Source organism: Acartia tonsa, chromosome 13 (genome assembly GCF_053477335.1).
Source record: "Acartia tonsa isolate MP-2025a chromosome 13, ASM5347733v1, whole genome shotgun sequence".
NCBI classification, from domain to species: Eukaryota; Metazoa; Arthropoda; class Copepoda; order Calanoida; family Acartiidae; genus Acartia; species Acartia tonsa.
The window spans coordinates 4,057,226-4,075,596 of record NC_137272.1 but is presented as its reverse complement, the minus strand read 5'-3'; the positions used below and the strand labels follow the sequence as shown (position 1 = coordinate 4,075,596).

Below are 18,371 nucleotides of genomic sequence, written 5' to 3'. Positions count from 1 at the left end.
AGACATGTTAGAATTGTCCTATCGATTTCAAATTTTGCATGGTGATTCCTTTAGTAGTTAGGTACGATTTAGAAAGCGTAGCAACCGTATAATCATTACCAAAATGTCCGTACGTCCATTTTAAACATATTGATTTTTTTACTTTTTTAAATAGCTTTTTTCGTTAATTTAGGCATGTTAGAATTGTCCTATAGATTTCAAATTTTGCATGGTGATTCCTGTAATAGTTAGTTACGAGTTAGAAAGCGTAGCAACTCTATAATCATGACCAGAATGTCCGTACGTCCATTTTAAACATGTTGATTTTTTTACATTTTTAACAACAAATTTGTATGTGACCTAATTATCCGATTGGTCTGATTTTTGGTATACTGATTTCTGGGACAACAAAGTACAATATTATAAGCGAAGCAACTCTATAATCAAGTCCTAAAAATGTAAGTATGTCCATAATTATTATCCTGTATCAAGCAGTTTTTCAACAACTTTACCTACAATTTTGCTTTGACTCTTATACATTCGCATTCTGATTATTCAGTTCTGACATTATACAAGTGTTAATGTCCGTTTGTCCTACTGTTTCAGAGCTTCGCTTTTATGGATGTTGTCATCCTTGTTTTATTAGAATCCAATTAACTTTAGATGGCCCATCTCTTGCCCACCTTTAATTACAAATTTGTAAATAATAAAGACGCTATATTTCTTTATAAACAGTCTGATAAAAGTGTAAACTAATTCTCCAAAGTGGGTTATTTATTGTCCAACACAATAAAAAAGGATATTATTATTTTAAATAACCTATGAGATTCAACCCTTTGTAGACAGTGGGGTATTTTTTTGTCAATAATAAGAATTTAAAATAGGTCTTTATTACCTAATTACTACGTTATATAAAAAACTAATTGGCAATTTTATATCATAAAATAAATCCTTAACAGTAAGTAAATTGTTTCAACTATATATGACAAGTTACATATCCCTACAAACATTATAAGAAACAAAAACGTTCAAATTTTCCCTGTTTTTTCTTTTCCCTCCCAAAATACCTTAAAATCAAGGCATTATTCCTGGATATTTTTGTTAATAAGACGTTTTTGGATGATCAGTGTAGTGAAATGTGCTAAGAAAATGTTAAGAATTGATAATCAGATGAGAAATTTTTACGTTCACACTCCCTTTAATAGAATAAATCTATGGATGTATAACCAATTACCTGGATCACCATGTTGAGGAACTTTTTCGTCAGCTGGCAAATTGCTTTCTGCTCTTTTATATCGACTTTGCTGTGTTAATGTTCCCGACGCTGTTGGTTGATTTTCAAAGACCCAAGAAAATTGAAGTCTCCGGTAAGGAGGAAAGTTATTTAACCCTTTCCCCCTCTATTGTTTTACTCTAATGTATAAACTACAATTAAATTTTACTGTAATATATAAACATACCATAAGAAATAATAAAAGCAACCCTTTAGTCAATTGTCATAATATTGGCAGGGATCTAAAAGTATAAGACAATGACCGATAAATTAATGTACGTCCCCAATAATAAAACACAATATTCCCTCTTCTCTTAAGATTAGAATTATTGGTTAAAACGTTTGGACACTTAACATAATGAATCAACCAATCAAATTCAATAAAAGTCCCCAAGTTGTTTTACCAACAAATACGAAAACGCTTTTATAAAACTTTGGGGACAAGTGTAAAATACAACCCAATGCCCACTCCCTTCCTGTATTTTCATAGTGTTTTTTATATTTGCAAAAAAAGGTAAAATAGAAAAAAAACTTATTATACAAAAGTGACAGGATGCCTATATGTGTACGTACTGGCTATCCGCTGAACTGATAGGGTTCTCCTTTACAGTAAAGCTTAATCTAGGTCCAGGGAAGGTGTATAAATAATTTTAAAAAGTTATAGTGCTTACTAAATATTTTTTAATCTATGGTTTTACCCAGGGAGGGAGAGGACATTGGGCTGTTTAACAAACTAGTCCCCAAAGTTTTATAACAGCGCTTTCGTATTTGCTGGCTTAACCACTTTGGGGACTCTTGTTTAAACAATTTAACAACCACTGTCTTATCCCTTTAAATCCTTGGGTTTTACCCCTATTTGTAATTCTATTCCTCCACACACCCCCCCCCCCCCTCCCCCCCAACCCTCCATATATTGTTCCCCATTATTGTCAGCCACCCCCCCCCTCCCCCATTGAGAATTGGATTAAGTGTGTGTTATTGTTTAATTCACAAATAAAAGTGGTGGTAAGTGGTCAATTTCCTACTCTAATTACACACACACACACATACACACACACACACACACACACACACACACACACACACACACACACACACACACACACACATATACATACATAAACACACACACCCATACATACACTCAATATATGCATCTCTTAACTACTTATTACTACTATTAGTAGTGGCGTCCTCAGGGTTATGACAGAAGGGGGGGGGGGGGTAGAATAAGGGAAGTCACCAAATTTCAATTTAAATGCAATTTTTTTAACCAAGTTATCTTAGCCGTTGGTTAAAGAACTTTAAGAACTTATCGAATTTTGATTGGTTGGTTTTTAATTAGTGGTCTACAAACTTTTAAATCAAAATTTGGTATTATCCTCTTAAAAATATTTTTTTTATTTTTAAGATTTTTATAGTTCTGTCGGTGGGCGGGGGGTACCAAATTATTATCCATTGTATTATCCCTTGAAACCCCAAGTACATAAAACTGAACAAAAGTACATTAATGTCTTAGAAAAGCATACACCTTAAAACCAATAACATTTATATTGACTTAAAATATCGTTTAAATAAACTTTGCAATGAAAGCAAAACTTATTGTAATACATATTGTAAACAAAATTAGCAAATAAGTGTGTACATTACGTAATTTTTGTTAAAAGCGAAGCTTTTCTATAATTATGGTCGGTTCGTACGTCCGTCCGTTACAATTAGCTCTATTCGTTAATTTAAACAAGTTAGAATTGTCCTATCGATTTCAAACTTTGCATGCTGATTTCTATAACAGTTAGGTACGACTTAGAAAGCGCAGCAACTATATAATCGTTACCAGGAACGTCCATTTAAAACAAGCTGATTTTTTTCTTTTTGACAACAAAATTTTAAATGTTTAAATCATCCTATTCATCTGATTTATTGAATACTGATTCCTGTTACAACAAGCGAAGCATCTCTATAAACGTCAGTGTGTCCTTAAACAGTAATATGTATTTAATCAGTTTTGCATCAAATTTACTTATAATTTTGTATAGACATTTGCATTAATATTCAGTTTATTCAGTTCTTACACTCTACAAGTGTTAATGTTCATTTATCCTTCCATTTCAGAGCTTCGCTTTTATGGATGTTGTCATCCTTGTTTAAATAACGTGGAATAATAAAGTTTTTTTGTACTATATTTGTTGATGTTTGACAGATTAGTTCATTAGAATTATCCTAATCATCTGATTTTTTGGAGCAATGATTCCTAGGAAAACAAGATACAATATTTTAAGCAAAGCATCAAGTCATACAAATGTAAGTATGTCCTTATAAAGAATCCTGTATTTACGTAGTTTTGCTACAAGTTTATATACTATATTTGTTGATGTTTGACAGATTAGTTCTAATAATTATCCTAATCATCTGATTTTTGGAGCAATGATTCCTAGGAAAACAAGATACAATATTTTAAGCAAAGCATCAAGTCATACAAATATAAGTATGTCCTTATAAAGAATCCTGTATTTACGTAGTTTTGCTACAAGTTTATATACTATATTTGTTGATGTTTGACAGATTAGTTCTAATAATTATCCTAATCATCTGATTTTTGGAGCAATGATTCCTAGGAAAACAAGATACAATATTTTAAGCAAAGCATCAAGTCATACAAATGTAAGTATGTCCTTATAAAGAATCCTGTATTTACGTAGTTTTGCTACAAGTTTATATACCTTTCTTGATATTAATATTCTGGTTGTGGTTTTTAAGTTTGACACTCTACAAGAGTGCATGTTCGCTTATATGGATGTTTTCATCCTTGTTTTAATGAGTCCTGAACGTAATAGGAAAATTTTGATTTGGCTGTCATAATCATCAGATAGAGAGTGGACAATAGGCTGTTTATTACACTTGTCTCCAAAGTTTTATAATAACGTTATTTTATTAATTAATTTAACAACTTTTGGGACTTTAGTGAATTTTGATTGGTTGGATCATTAAGTTGAGTGTTCAAACTTTTCAACCACTAATTTTAATCTACTGTTGGTTAATTTTGTGTGTATCATCATTGGGGCTGTACATAAATTTATAATTATTGGCCATTGTCTTATCCCTTTAGATCCCTGCATAATCATCCATTTTTTTGGAACCAAATGTGGGCGTACCTCAATTAGGACTTTAAACAAGGAGTCAAACATTCATAATACTCATATCCTAATGTACGGAAGGATATCGCTAACTGCTAACCAGATATGGTTCTCCTTTACAATGTAGCTTTCAACAGGTCCGGGGAAGGTTTATAGCTATTTTTGGGGGGCGTGCTCTCATGTAGCTTCTAACAGGTCCTGGGAAGGTTTACAGCTATAGACAAATAGGCCCTAGAAAAAATACTACCCCCCAAAAAACGTTTTTGTACTTTTATCTTTCAGAACCAAATGTAAGGTCATCTAGGGGCGTAACCGTTAGGACCTGATTAAATCAATACCTTATAAGTGAAATTTACGATTTAAAAAAATATCAAATATATAATTCAATATTTATGATTTTTGTATATAAATAAAACTAACCTGTTGATTGCAATATCCTTGTTTAAAAGTCCTAATTAAGTTATGATCATAGTCAAATTGTTTTCAAGGTTCTTTTTAGAAATACCCGGTACAGTTATCAATCCTAAAGTTTTTCATTTTCCAATAGTAATAAATGATAAATATCAAAGAAAGAGGGGACAATTGGCTGTTTATTAAACTAGCCTTCAAAGTTTTATAATAACGTTTTGTTATTCGTTTGCTTAACAACTTTGGAGACCTTAGTGAATTTTGATTGATTGATTAATTAAGTTTAGTGTTCAAACTTTTCAACCACTAATTCTTATATAAAGAAGGGGTAATTTTGAGTATAATCATTGGGGATAACCATCAATTTATCGACCACTGTCTTAACCCTTCAGATCCCTGGATAAATATGCAAAAAAAATGAGGGAAGCTGAACGTTATATGCCACGTTATGCGTGTTAAAAAAATAATTACTTCAAATTTTCGACAAAAATCAATCTTAAAATATTTGTAGACAAGCAATTTAAGAAAAAACGCCCATTTTCATAAAAATTCTGACATGAAGTTTTGCCCTAAGCTTTTTTCCCATGAAATCTTAAAAAAAGTAAAGTGTACTGTTGGTGATTTTCAAAAAAGGGCTTCGCCCCCAGGGGGAGATACACATCCCTCCCAGATATTTGTTTTAGTTTTATGATACAAAAAGAGGTATCGTTTGGATGGTTAAACTTTGGGGTATTTATTTAAATTCAATCCTCCTCCACAAAACAAGGTTTGGTCCAGCCGTTTAAGAGATATTACTATACATATACACTTACACTAATACACACACAAGAAAAACTTAATACTGATTTTTTTTAAACTAGAGGCTGCGATTCTAGCATCTAAATATGGCTACTTACTTTAAGTGGAATGGAAGGGACAAAAAGACCTAAAATTTAAATTTAAAAAGCCTAAAACCATCCCAGTTTGGTTATCCTTAAATTGAAAACCTTCTCGATTAAGTGGTTAACTAGATATTAAAGGACAAACAGATAACCTCATTTGTACTTATAATTGAATTAGGGGAGGGGGGGTATAGTGGACATTTTTTCTAGGAGCAATTTATCTTGGGATAATTATAGAACTTCGGACCCATTAGGACCTTTACTGTAAAGAAGAACCGTTTCGGTTCAGTGGTTAGGAAGATCCTACGCAGTGAGACATCCTGTTACTTTAGTAAAAGGATACCTTTATGGACTGAATCATTCTTGTTTTTAAAGATATATAGTAGGTGAAAGTTTTAATAGTTACTACCCTATTTTCTCTCTCTCTCTCTCCCTCCCCCTCTCTCTCTCTCTATCTCTCTCTCTCTCTCTCTCTCTCTCTCTCTCTCTCTCTCACACACACTGTATTTTGAGTAAACCAGTACAATGTATAATCAAGGCTAAAAAATCGGCCTAGTAGTAATCACAGAAAAATGGAACGATAAATAACAAAAATAAGGAAAATTTTTTTTAAGGGCAATTTGGTTAGCATAGCATCACTAAAAGCGGATTATAACCTTTTTAGGCCATGTAAGAAGCTTACCTGAAATGTATCCATTTAGAACAAAAAAAACACACATATAGATAGACAGAAAGGCATCCTTTTACTTCTATTTAGGATATTTTCATAAGATATGTTTATTTTTCTTCTTTTTAAATATTATCAAATACCTTGTCGTCGCTAGACATTTAATTTAAATTAATTTTACTTTTTCCCTGGTTTTGGCATTTTTACATGTTAATTGACTTCACGAATACAGGAATAGTTAAATTGAAGTTGAATTAATCGTTTCCTCTAAATTCAAAGCTGTATAGAGTGTTTTTTAAATAGAATTTAGGTGATGATTAAATTGTTTAACATTGACCTCTCCTTACTTCCCTGACAAACTGCTACTGCCCTAGCTAAATCTAAATTTGGGCCTCACCAAAATGATTTCTCTCATACAATTTTTATCTGTCTATTTATCTATCTAATTATATATCTATTTATCTATCTATCTATCTATCTATCTTTCTATCTATTTATATATATCATTTTGTTTCAAAGTATCCTTAGGTTTTTCTCAAATTTGAGTAAAATTTAAATCTACTGAATTAAAAGTAGTAAAACTGTTCAAACTACCGCTGCTTGTTTAAGGCTAGAAATAGGATAAATCCCGCAGGATTAGATAACCCCGAAGAGTCCAAAAACATTAAAAATATAATTATTTTAAAATTTCTTGTTTAATGTTAGGTTAGGTTAAGTCAAGATTAAGAGCATCCCGATGGTTTAAAACATTTCCCAAGAAGCAAAATTTTCATTAGTTAAGCAAAGCTTTTCTATAACTAGGGTAGGTCCGTACGTTCGTAACGGATAGCTTTGATAGTTATTTTTAGGCATGTAAGAATTGTTCTATCGATTTAAATCTAGACATGATGATGTCTAAAACAGTTTGGTACAATTTAGAAAATGTTAAATTTATAGTTATTTGGAAAAAAATATTATGTGATATTGTCTATTGGTATGATTATTGAAATGCCAATTCCTTGAACGATTCGACGACATATTTAAACGAAATCATTTATTTAATCTGGTCTATGTTAAGCTATGATATTAAATATTCTAAATAAAAGCATATAAACGACATAATAACATGAACCTATTAATATAATTTTAAATATTTTGTTTCTTAAATAACAATAATTGCAGCCAAGCCACTTTCATAAATTATCTTTTAGCTAGCTGTGTAATCTAACACTTACTTTATCTTTTCTTATCCTTATTTTATCTCCTTCTTAATCACAAATAATCCAGAGATCTTAAGGTATAAGACAATGGTCTTTAAATTTATAAACATCCCCAATAATGATACACATAATTAATCCCTTCTTTAGATTCAAATTATTCGTTGAAACGCTTGGACACTTGACTCAATAAACCAACCCATCAAAATTCATTAAGTACCCAAAATTAATAAGCCAACGAATAAGAAATCGGTAAAAATAAAACTTTTGGGACTGGTGTAATAAATAGCCAAATGTCCCCTCCCTCCCTGCAAATAATCAAGTGCTCTAACACAATCACAAAAAAATTTGTCCATAAATATACAATTCACTTTATCTGTCCGAACGTCAGTCCATCCAAAACGCTATGGGTGAAATGCTATTTTTTCGGATTCTGTTTAAGATAGATTGCCTATTTATAGGTGAAGATACCCCTTACCAAAAAAAACATACATATTACAACTTGTTTTGGTCTGTCAGTCTGTTTGTTTTGCCACACTGTACATTTTTATATTGATGTTTAAAGATTCCGTGATTTTCTTTTAAAAAATTTTCCTTATTTTTTTCTTTCCTTCTTATTAAAAATGCTTCCTAATGGCAAATTCTCATTAAATGTTTATAAACTGTCCTTGGACCTATAAAAAGCTTCACCATAAATGAGAACCTTATCAGTTCAACGGGTAATGGTACCTTTAAATAAAGGTTGCAATGTTTTTTTTTGCTTATGAAATAATTTTAAAAGTTTGCGAAAAAGGAGAAACGCTGATAATGTTTCTTTTTATTACAGGTCTAAGAATAATTTTGGGTCCGTTAGAAAACATAATCAAACTTTATTTAAAAGCGAAGCTTTTCTATAATTAGGGTCGGTCCGTCCGCCCTTACGTCACAGTTAGTTCTTTTTGACAGGTTAGAATTGTCCTATCGATTCAAAACTTTGCATGATAATTCCTGAAGTAGTAAGGTACAATTAAGAAAGCGTAGCAACTCTATAATCAATACCAGAATGTCCGTACGTCCATATTAAACATGTTGATTTTTTAAAACTTTTTTAATAACAATTTTTTATGTGATAAAATCATCCGATTGATCTGATTTTTTGATTACTGATTCTTATTACAATAAGGTACAATATTATGAGCAAAGCATCTCTATAATCAAGTATTAAAAATGTCAGTATGTCCTTAATTCAGAATTCTGTTAAGAAGTTTTGCAACAAATTTACGTATAATTTTTTTCAGACCTTATATTTTCATATTTTGTATATTCAGTTCTGACACTCATAAAAGTTAATGTTCGTCTGTCATATTGTTTCAGAGCTTTGCTTTTATGGATGTTGTCATCCTTGTTTAAGTTGTTTTTTTCTATCTCTGTAGTGTTGGAAAATTGTGCAGCAAATTAATCAGGTACCTACAGTTTTATGTATAAGTTCTCTTATTTGTTGGCTTAAGAACTCTGGGAACTTTTATCAAATCTTTCAATGACGAAAGTTTTAAATCGTGAATTTGAGTCTACATAAAGGGTAATTTTGTTTATCATCATTAGGAATGAACAACAATTCCATCTCTATTGACTTTACCCTGGATAATTCAAAGTAGTATGAAAATAGGGTTAGGCACAAGGACATCCAAGCTTTTCTTTAGAGGGGGTTAAATGAGGTGCTTTAAAGGTTTATTGGTAGTAAACAGATGCATTTCTTTTAATTCTAAGGGGGTTAAAATGAGAGGTTTCAAAGTTTGAGGTAGGAAAATACCCCTCCCCCAAATATCTATGGGTAAGCATATATGCCACTGATAAATTAGAACATTTTTTCTGACCTACCAAACGAGGAAAAAGTTTATAAGTGCAAAATTTAGGCCGTCTCGTACAATCTATCTATCTACAGAATTAGCTAGCTATCTGGCTATCCTTAATTAGGTATCTGTCTATATGTGGTTCAATTGTACACATTAAATTGTCCCATCCGAAGAAAATGTTCTTAAAATTTTGTCTTCCACATTGATGAATTAAAGAAAAGGGTGGGGTAGTTTTTCGGGTCACCTTATCCTACGGGGTTACCCTGAACACAATATAATCTAACCTAACCTGGAGAAAGATTTTCCCTTATTTCCAATATATTTCTGAATAATGGGGGGGGGGGGAGGTGTTGTATATTAGACTAAGCACTGTGAGGCAAACTGCTGATTCATATTTTATAGAATCAAGAAATGACCCAATAACCTGACATTTTAAAGCTTGGTATGATTTGTTACCTTAATGTACCACAATTTTAAGAGTTTTTTCTCAGACGGGACAGTTTTAAATTTTAGTGGGCATAATATACAGCCTGCAAAATACACCCAACTTAACCCAGTGACGCAGATCTAAAGCCTTGTCAAACCTGAAGTTTGCTCTTCGGATTGTGGTCATAACTTTTCTGCAGATTTTTCTGCAATTAATCTCTAACAAAAAAATCTTTTATGCCTATTGTAAGTTAGTTTAGGTTAATAAATTATGGACTTTTAGAGCAATGGATATCTTTTGTCCATTAGTTAAAGAAACCAACAGGCTTAGAGCTATACCGTTGAAAGAATTTTTTCAAGTATGAGTTCGAAACCGATATATATATCCGCTGGATTAGAACCGGTTCTCAGACATACTAAAAACTAGCATCGTATTACAGACAATTTTTCACGAATATTAAAATAAAAATCATAAAGTTTACCAAAGTTTTTGTTAACCTGGGCCTTCAGCCCCTAAGGAGTATACAAAACTGGTTATAATTTTATATTATTCATTTTTATAACCGCGGAAAGCTGTCTATAATGCGATGTTATAAATAACCATATTGTTTTTACAGATAATCCATTTCATTGGTAAAAGATTTTTCCTTAAAGAAATAGGACGACAAATTATTTTATTATTCAATGATTATAGAAAGCTTAAAGCCTATGTTCAAATATTCAAATGTTCAAAAACAGCTCCCCAACCCTGTGGCGAAAACACCCAGTCCATAGGTCGGCCTTGGCGCAAAAATGGTTTCATTCATCAAACCTCATATGCCCAGGAAAAGGGATATTGCACCAGGCGAAAAAATTGTAACCAACTTTTTTTTGGAGGGGAGAGTAATTTTTCAGACAAAACACAAAAAAAGAGCAAATTAACATTCAAGTTTGAATTCGAATGATAGCTTCTTTTATAAAATCATCTAAATTGTAAAAAATAATAGATATTAAATATTAAGTACCTATCAATTTTTCTCTGGTAAATTATAGCTTGCAAATTTAAGGGCCCTAGTAACGAGATAAAAACAAGAATGACAACATCCATAAGTAGCGAAGCATAAAAAGTCATGCATGGGTCATAGGACGAAATAATCTAAAGTGCAGACATCAGCAAATTTTTTTTACCCCCCCCCCCCCCCCAAAAAAAAGAGATTTGTTAGAGATTTTTTATTTTTTTGGGGGGGGTATTTACCCCCCAAAAATATTGTTGGGGGGGAGGGTAAATACCCCCTCCTAAATGTTTGGGGGTGCATAAGGCACCCCCAAGGAAGGGGTCAATTTCAATTTGGGGGGGGGGGGGGGTAAAATGAAAATATTGTTAGGGGTGTTGGGTAATCACCCCATTACCCTCCCCCCCCCCATTGGTCGTCTAAGGACCAACGGACCAAATAATGATCTTTGTTATACGAAATCTTCACACAAAAAATTAGGCCATCTACCTCGAAAAATTAACATTTCTCCACAACGTTACGGATTGACGGATGGACAGACAGACAGACAGACAGACAAAGTAAAATACAGAGTAGCTTTGCTACTAAAAAAAGGAAACAAGATAATTTCTAGTTCATGAATATAATTAATGATTCCTGTGCTTTGAAAAGAGGTCCAATATTTTTTAACAAGAACAATTATGTCAATTAGTAGCAGGGCATTGTATATGTATACACACAAAGACAGACATCCAAGCTTTTATTTTGATGGGGGGGGGGTAAAAAGGAGAGGGGGTCCTTGACGTCTTGAAAATGGGGGGGGGGGGGGGGGATGAGAAGAGAAGTGGGAAAGAATATCCCTAAAAAAGAGAAGGATAATCCCTCAATTTTATGACATCACGTGGCTGATTTTTGAGTGACTTCTTCCCCTACCACTCTACAAGTATTAATATTCTTTGTTCTACAGTTTGATATCAAAACCTTCGGCTTTATGGATGTTGTCATCCTTGTTTTGTTAGAGAAATCGATTGAATCTGATATATCAATTAAATTTGAAAGTACGTTTCCAACTTGTTCTAATAAAAAAGGCTTGTCATTTTATTATCGATAAAGTCGTGCATTAACCTTTTAGACAAATTATTGATAGACTACGTTTTAATATTATTTCTACACTTTTTTTTAAAAGCGAAGCTTTTCTATAATTAGGGTCGGTCCGTCCGTCCGTCCGTACGTCCGTAACGGATAGCTTTTTTCGTTAATTAAGGCATGTTAGAATTGTCCTATCGATTTCAAATTTTGCATGGTGATTCCTGTAATAGTTAGGTACGAGTTAGAAAGCGTAGCAACTCTATAATCATTAATAGAATGTCCGTACGTCCATTTTAAACATGTTGATTTTTTTTACATTTTTAACAACAAATTTGTATGTTACCTAATTATCCGATTGGTCTGGTTTTTGGTATACTAATTCCTGGGACAACAAAGTACGATTTTATAAGCGAAGCAACTCTATAATCAAGTCCTAAAAATGTAAGTATGTCCATAAACATTATCCTGTATCAAGCAGTTTTTCAACAAATTTACTTACAATTTTGCTTTGACTCTTATACATTCGCATTCTGATTATTCAGTTCTGACATTATACAAGTGTTAATGTCCGTTTGTCCTACCGTTTCAGAGCTTCGCTTTTATGGATGTTGTCATCCTTGTTAATGTGAGCGTTATTTAACTGAAGCTTTACTAAGTGTCTTTAAAAATAAGCCATGTGACGTCACAAAAATAAGGGATGAGAGGAGAAGTGGGAAAGAAAACCCCCAAAAAAGTGATGGATAATCCCTCATTTTTATGACGTCACGTGGCTCATTTTTTGAAACACTTTGTAAAGCTCCTCGTTAATGGATGTTTCACTGTGTCTTTCTGTAGTAAAGGACCTCGCTAACCGCTGAACCATTATGGTTCTTCTCTGTCATGAAGCTTCTTGACTTGTAGATTGTATTTTTATAACTATTTTTGGGAATATTAACTTCAACCTTTCAAGATAAATCGCCCAAAGAACCCCCCCCCCCCCCCTCCCCCAGAAAAAAAGTAGAATTGAAATGGAGGGTCGACTACAAGAGCATAGCTGCTAGTAATTAATTATAGGAAGAAATTTTCTCGTATTCATACGAATCCGGTGGATAGGAACCGGTTCTCATCCATACGAAAAAACTATGTCTAGCATCGTATTATATCCAGCTTTCTACGAATATAAAAATGTACTTTCATAAGATTAAAACCATTTTTTTTAGCCCCGAGGTGCCGAATTGTACATTTTATATCCGCGGAAAGCGGTTTATAATACGATGCGAGAAATAACTATTAGATAATTCATATGGAAAAGAACAATTAAGAAAAGTTAAGAATGCAATAATTAATAAGCAAAAAAAATAGCATTCTTATCAAATGCAAAAAAGGAGAACACAGTAATAGTGTCTGACTGATTATGACGTAACAAAAAAAATTAGCCAATGAGAGGCCACTATAAATTTACCATTGGTCAATAACGGCCTCTCATTGGCTAATTTTTTTTGTTACGTCATAATCAGTCAGACACTATTACTGTGTTCAAAAAAGGATGGATGGACAATGACAAACACATGAGATATATAGTAGCTCTGCTACTAAAAAGTAAAATATATTTGAATAAAACAAAACTTGATTACGATACTGTTTTGAGGCGTTTGAATCAACATATCTTTTTAAAATTTAAAGCATGAAGTAAAAAGGATAATTCTAATTATAGGTAAGCTTCTCATAGGTTTGAATTTTCTTTTATCTTGATCGAGAGCGAGGATATGTAAGCCCTTCAAAGAATAGAGCCCTGGAAAGATCATAACCAAATTAATAATTAGATGGACGAAAGTTGAAACCAATTTTATGACAAACCATAAAAGTTAAAACAATAATAAAGTAATCTATACCCCCCCCCCCTTCTCCTTGCTTACTTTCTTTGCTAATATAAAATTTTACCCCTTTTAGATCAAGTAACATATGTAAGGTCCCCCGCAAGGATTAAACAAATTTGAACTTGGACTATTTAAACTTAAATTTACTTTATATTTAATCCATTTAGGTCCATTTTCAGTGCTACAATTTAATATTTTTTTCTTAAAGCAAAATGTTTAAAGTTTTAAATTCAGGCACTCAATTACATATATGTATGTAGTACATTAGCTTGAGATGTATCTATCTATTACACCTACTCCCATATAGACAAAGATAATGTTTTGACAGTGGTATTCCATATGAGGTCAGTAACGCAGTGACTTGCAAACTGTAAACACCTCAAAATTTTCCCAACAGTCACTCAACCCTATTAACACACACATAATGTAAGTATTTTACAATAAAGAAATTATTTTTAAAGGATTTTTATTTTTTCCTCAAGGATCTTTTTTCTTTCTTTGATATATCAAATTAAAAAAAAAAGCTTTTCGTTTTTATTTATGTTATTAATACTCATTTTTGAAACCTTTTCTATAAGCTAAAGTAGTATGATTTCTTATGTCTGTATGTATGTATGTCCTTTAAGATCTCGAAATTGTCCAGACTAATTTATACTTCATTTTCGGGGATGTTTTGCATTTGTCTAGGGTAAACAAATTTTAGGATACAACCCTTGTTTGGTAAGAGAAAAAAATTTGGGGGTGTTGGGTAGTCTCTATGTTCATACGTTAGTCTGTACGTCGATTAACATTATTTTTTTATTTTAGGTTTGCCCTGTTTGCTTTATTGGTGGTGGGCGCCACCGCCGCCCCCCAGGTGCCCCTGTATCAGTACCCCGTGTACCCCCAGTACCAGTACTATGGGTACCAGCCTCAGTTAAGGTACAGTCACATTTTTTAGGGAGGGAGGGAACTTTGGGCTGTTTATTACACTGGTCCCCAATGTTTTATAATAACGTTTTCTTATTAGCTGGCTTAACAACTTTGGGGGCTATATTGAACTTTGATTGTTTGGTTCATTACCTTCAGTATTCAAACGTTTCAACCACTTATTGTAATCTACAAAAGGTTTTTTGTGTATCATAGTTGGGGATGTACATTAATTTATCGGCCATTATTTTATCCCTGGTACTTTTCGTTGGCTCAAAGACTTTTAGTAATTTCAATCTACAGCAGGGATAATTTAGTTTCTCATGATTGGGGGTGTATAATAATTTCACGTTCATTGTCTTATCCCTTAAGTTCAATCTGAAACTTAACCAGTTTAAAATATTTGTAAAAAAAAATTCCTAAATTACGTCTAAATTTTCTCTTTGTTAGCATATAATTTAACCTAAGCTTTCTAATCTGACCCAATTCTACTTCAGTGGCCTTTCTTGAAAATAAGAATTACATGGGTTCTAAAAATTCATATGTTAGAGTTCTATAACAGTAAATTTTTACCTTTGTTAGACACTTACTGAACTGTTAAGACAGAGTGCTACAGTAACTTTAGAACCAACTGTCAATAAAAAAATATGCCTAGTCATGGCTTGTTCATAATATTACAAGAATTACCACAAATATTAATTGAAAATTCCAGATTTCCTCCATTTCTAGCAGCTGCGCCCCTAGAATCTAGGAAATATTACTTCAATTTTGTAAAAGTTGGTAGAATAATAGCATAAAACATCCCTCTGATTAAATCTGTAAATGAAATAGCCTGAAACCATTCAGGAACCTATATGAAACTTTTTTCAAAAGGAAGAAGTAGAACTCAATCAGCTTATAGTTCTCGAAATCCTAAGCTTGAGACAAAAATATACTTTACAAAATAAGATTAATTTTTGGCTCAAATACTTTTTTATTCCCACTCTCTATTGCTTACATTTATATCTCTAAGAATGCTTTTATAAAAGTTCTTATTAAACATAATATGAAAAAATTCGCGGCATATACGCTTGCGTTCAAAAATGGACCAATAAGAACATAGTATATAATCTCTTGATTGATTGAAACGAAGACGACATTAGCATTTTTATATATTTTATATTTAGATATATCCCCAGCCCTGTGTATCCTAGCTATTATTATCCTGGAGCCGTTTCCCCCGTCCAGGCTCAGACCCGCGGCATTTTTGGCCTTCCCGATGACATCAACATCCTTGGCTTCCAGTCGGCGAGTGCTGGCTTCTCGACCCAAGGCAGCGACAAAACCATGGTTCTCCAAGGAAATGCTGAATTCAAGCAGAACCCTTTCAGCAGCGATTCGTCATACACCGTAAGTACCTTTATTACTCAAACATTTTACAATTTATAAAAACATAAGTAGTAAGCAGTTTTATTTTCGAATCCATATTTCTCCTTTTAGTTATTCTTCTTAGATCTACTTGGTTTCTCCTTATATTTATTCTTCTTAGGTCTACTTGGTTGATGGTGGAAACGTGGATGTTGCCGGCACTGAGTTCAATATCTATGTGTACGACACTGCATGCACATCCTCTGTTTCAGCTTCTGACGTCACAGGAGCTTCTTCTTCTAAAGCCACAGTAAGTGTTTTTAATTAAATTTACTAGAGACGTCTGAGGCGGAAAGGGTTGTGACAAAAAAAATTTTAGTCCAAGTAGGCATCCCTGAGGCACCCCAAAGTTAAGAATTAAAGTAATTCAAATGCATTTTTTAATCACTGTTAGATTGCTTAATTATAAAAAGTTGTAGAAAACTTTGGTTTTTAAAGTTAATACAGTAATATCTTAAACATATTTCTGTATTAAACACACTCTTAAATGTGTTGATATTTCTCTCAACACAGATGAAAGTTTTGAACATTTCAAGTTCTCTTTAAGTTTAACTAAAAAATTTGTGGGTCAAAAAGCTAATTAATGTGCTATACACAGACAGACATGTAAACTTTTTGGAGACCATCGTTTTGGATGTCCCAAGGGCCATACGAACGACTAAAAAGCAATAAAAAAATTTAAAATGGTTGAAAACTATATGCGCAACGACTAGCATCAAAGTTTCTTATAGAAGCTGTAAAACTAGTAAACAACAATAAACAATTATGCCTTATTTTTTTTAGTTAATTGCCACCGTCACCGCCCCCAGCCTCCTGGTGAACGGATTCTACGCCAAGGGAACTACTAGCACTTACAATGTTGATGGTTCTAATAGCAAGACAACGATTAAGGGCAAATATATCTATGTCCTTAACAAAGACAAGGACACCATCAACGGCTGCACTGGTGCAATTGCATGATTACTTCAAACTAAACTACGAACAAAAGAACCGATTTTTGTTATTGTTATTATTTGTTGTTATAAAACAGTATCTTACTTTTAAGAGGGCCCCAAAAAAATCAATGCCCTTGATTATTATACAAAAAAAGAATCTCAAAATTGTTAAAACTAAATTTGTCAAATGTATCCAATTTCATTGAAATAAAAATTTAGATAAAAAATTGTTGTTGTTGTTACTTATCTAAGACTAGTGCTGCGCCCCTACCTGAGGTTCTGCAGTCGAAGATTGAACATATGGCCTAAAACCTTCGTACGACTAAAATCTTAAAATAAAAAGGCGTAAAGCCATCTGGGGACCTTTGTTAAGGTTTCCTAAAATGGAGAACTCAATCGGTTCGGTAGTTATGGAAATCTTAATCTTCAGAAAAAAAACCTTACTACTTTATAAAATAGGATTGATTAATAGCAACCATTGCAGGGATAGAAGAGGATCTAAGACTTTGGTTACTAAAACAAATGCAACTTTTCTTACTTTGGCTAATTTTAAGGACTTTGGGCACTAGTGCATAGAATGCCGCTAAAAAGTTATTCTCCAAGTAGATGAAGCAAAAAGAACTGTACAACATGAAAAAATTGATATCACATTTATTTTGGTTGGTTCCAAAAAAAAATTCTAGATAAATCTGGTTTTGAAGATTATTTAGCTGGAAATTTAAAATTGAATTTAATGGCCATTGTCCCAACCTTATATCGCAAACAACCCTTTAATTGTCAAGACCAGGGGCTGTGATTCCGAAAGTTAATTCCATTTAGAAATCTTATGATATACCACTTGGCATAAAAGACTAAAAAACCAAGGTTTATTGAGAATTGTCCAATTTGTAGAGGTTTTTTAAGATTTTCTCAGGCTAGGAACGAGATTTCTTTAAACGGTCAAAGGTTCCTGATTCTACTCCTCAATGCCTTTCCTGGGAGCACCATGAAGCCATAGTTCTGATTCTATAAATTTTGACACCCATTTACAAATAGCTATACAATTGTATGTCTGGTCGTCAGCGGTTTTAAGACTTAGGATAAATTTTAAATCATCCAGAGGTGTATTATACTCATAAAAATCATTTGCAGATCCCCGCTTTGACCCCAGAAAAAAAATGTCCAAATCGACCCACCCTACTATCCCTTGTCTCTGGTCAAAACACACGAATATTAAGGGATAAGTCCTGACGATAATTGTTTTGTTTACCCTACTCATGATAAACAAAATTATTAACCTTTCTGTATGTAATATTTATTCATTGAGAAGTGTATACACTTCTAGTTTGTACCAACCAATTAAAATTCCATAAAAATACCCAAAGTTTAAGTTAACCATGAGAGAGTTTGTTTATATGGTACCAGTGTT

At 32.7% G+C, this 18,371-nt stretch overlaps 1 protein-coding gene across 1 annotated transcript; it reads left to right on the top strand.

The window, feature by feature from the left end:
* Positions 1 to 14,005: 14,005 nt before the first annotated feature.
* LOC145303739 (uncharacterized) lies at positions 14,006 to 17,192 on the top strand. The gene is made up of 5 exons (XM_080145341.1): positions 14,006 to 14,138; positions 14,520 to 14,633; positions 15,788 to 16,010; positions 16,150 to 16,278; positions 16,812 to 17,192. Coding segments are annotated over exons 1-5 (645 nt in total). The 5' UTR covers positions 14,006 to 14,136; the 3' UTR covers positions 16,989 to 17,192.
* The last annotated feature ends 1,179 nt before the right edge of the window (positions 17,193 to 18,371 follow it).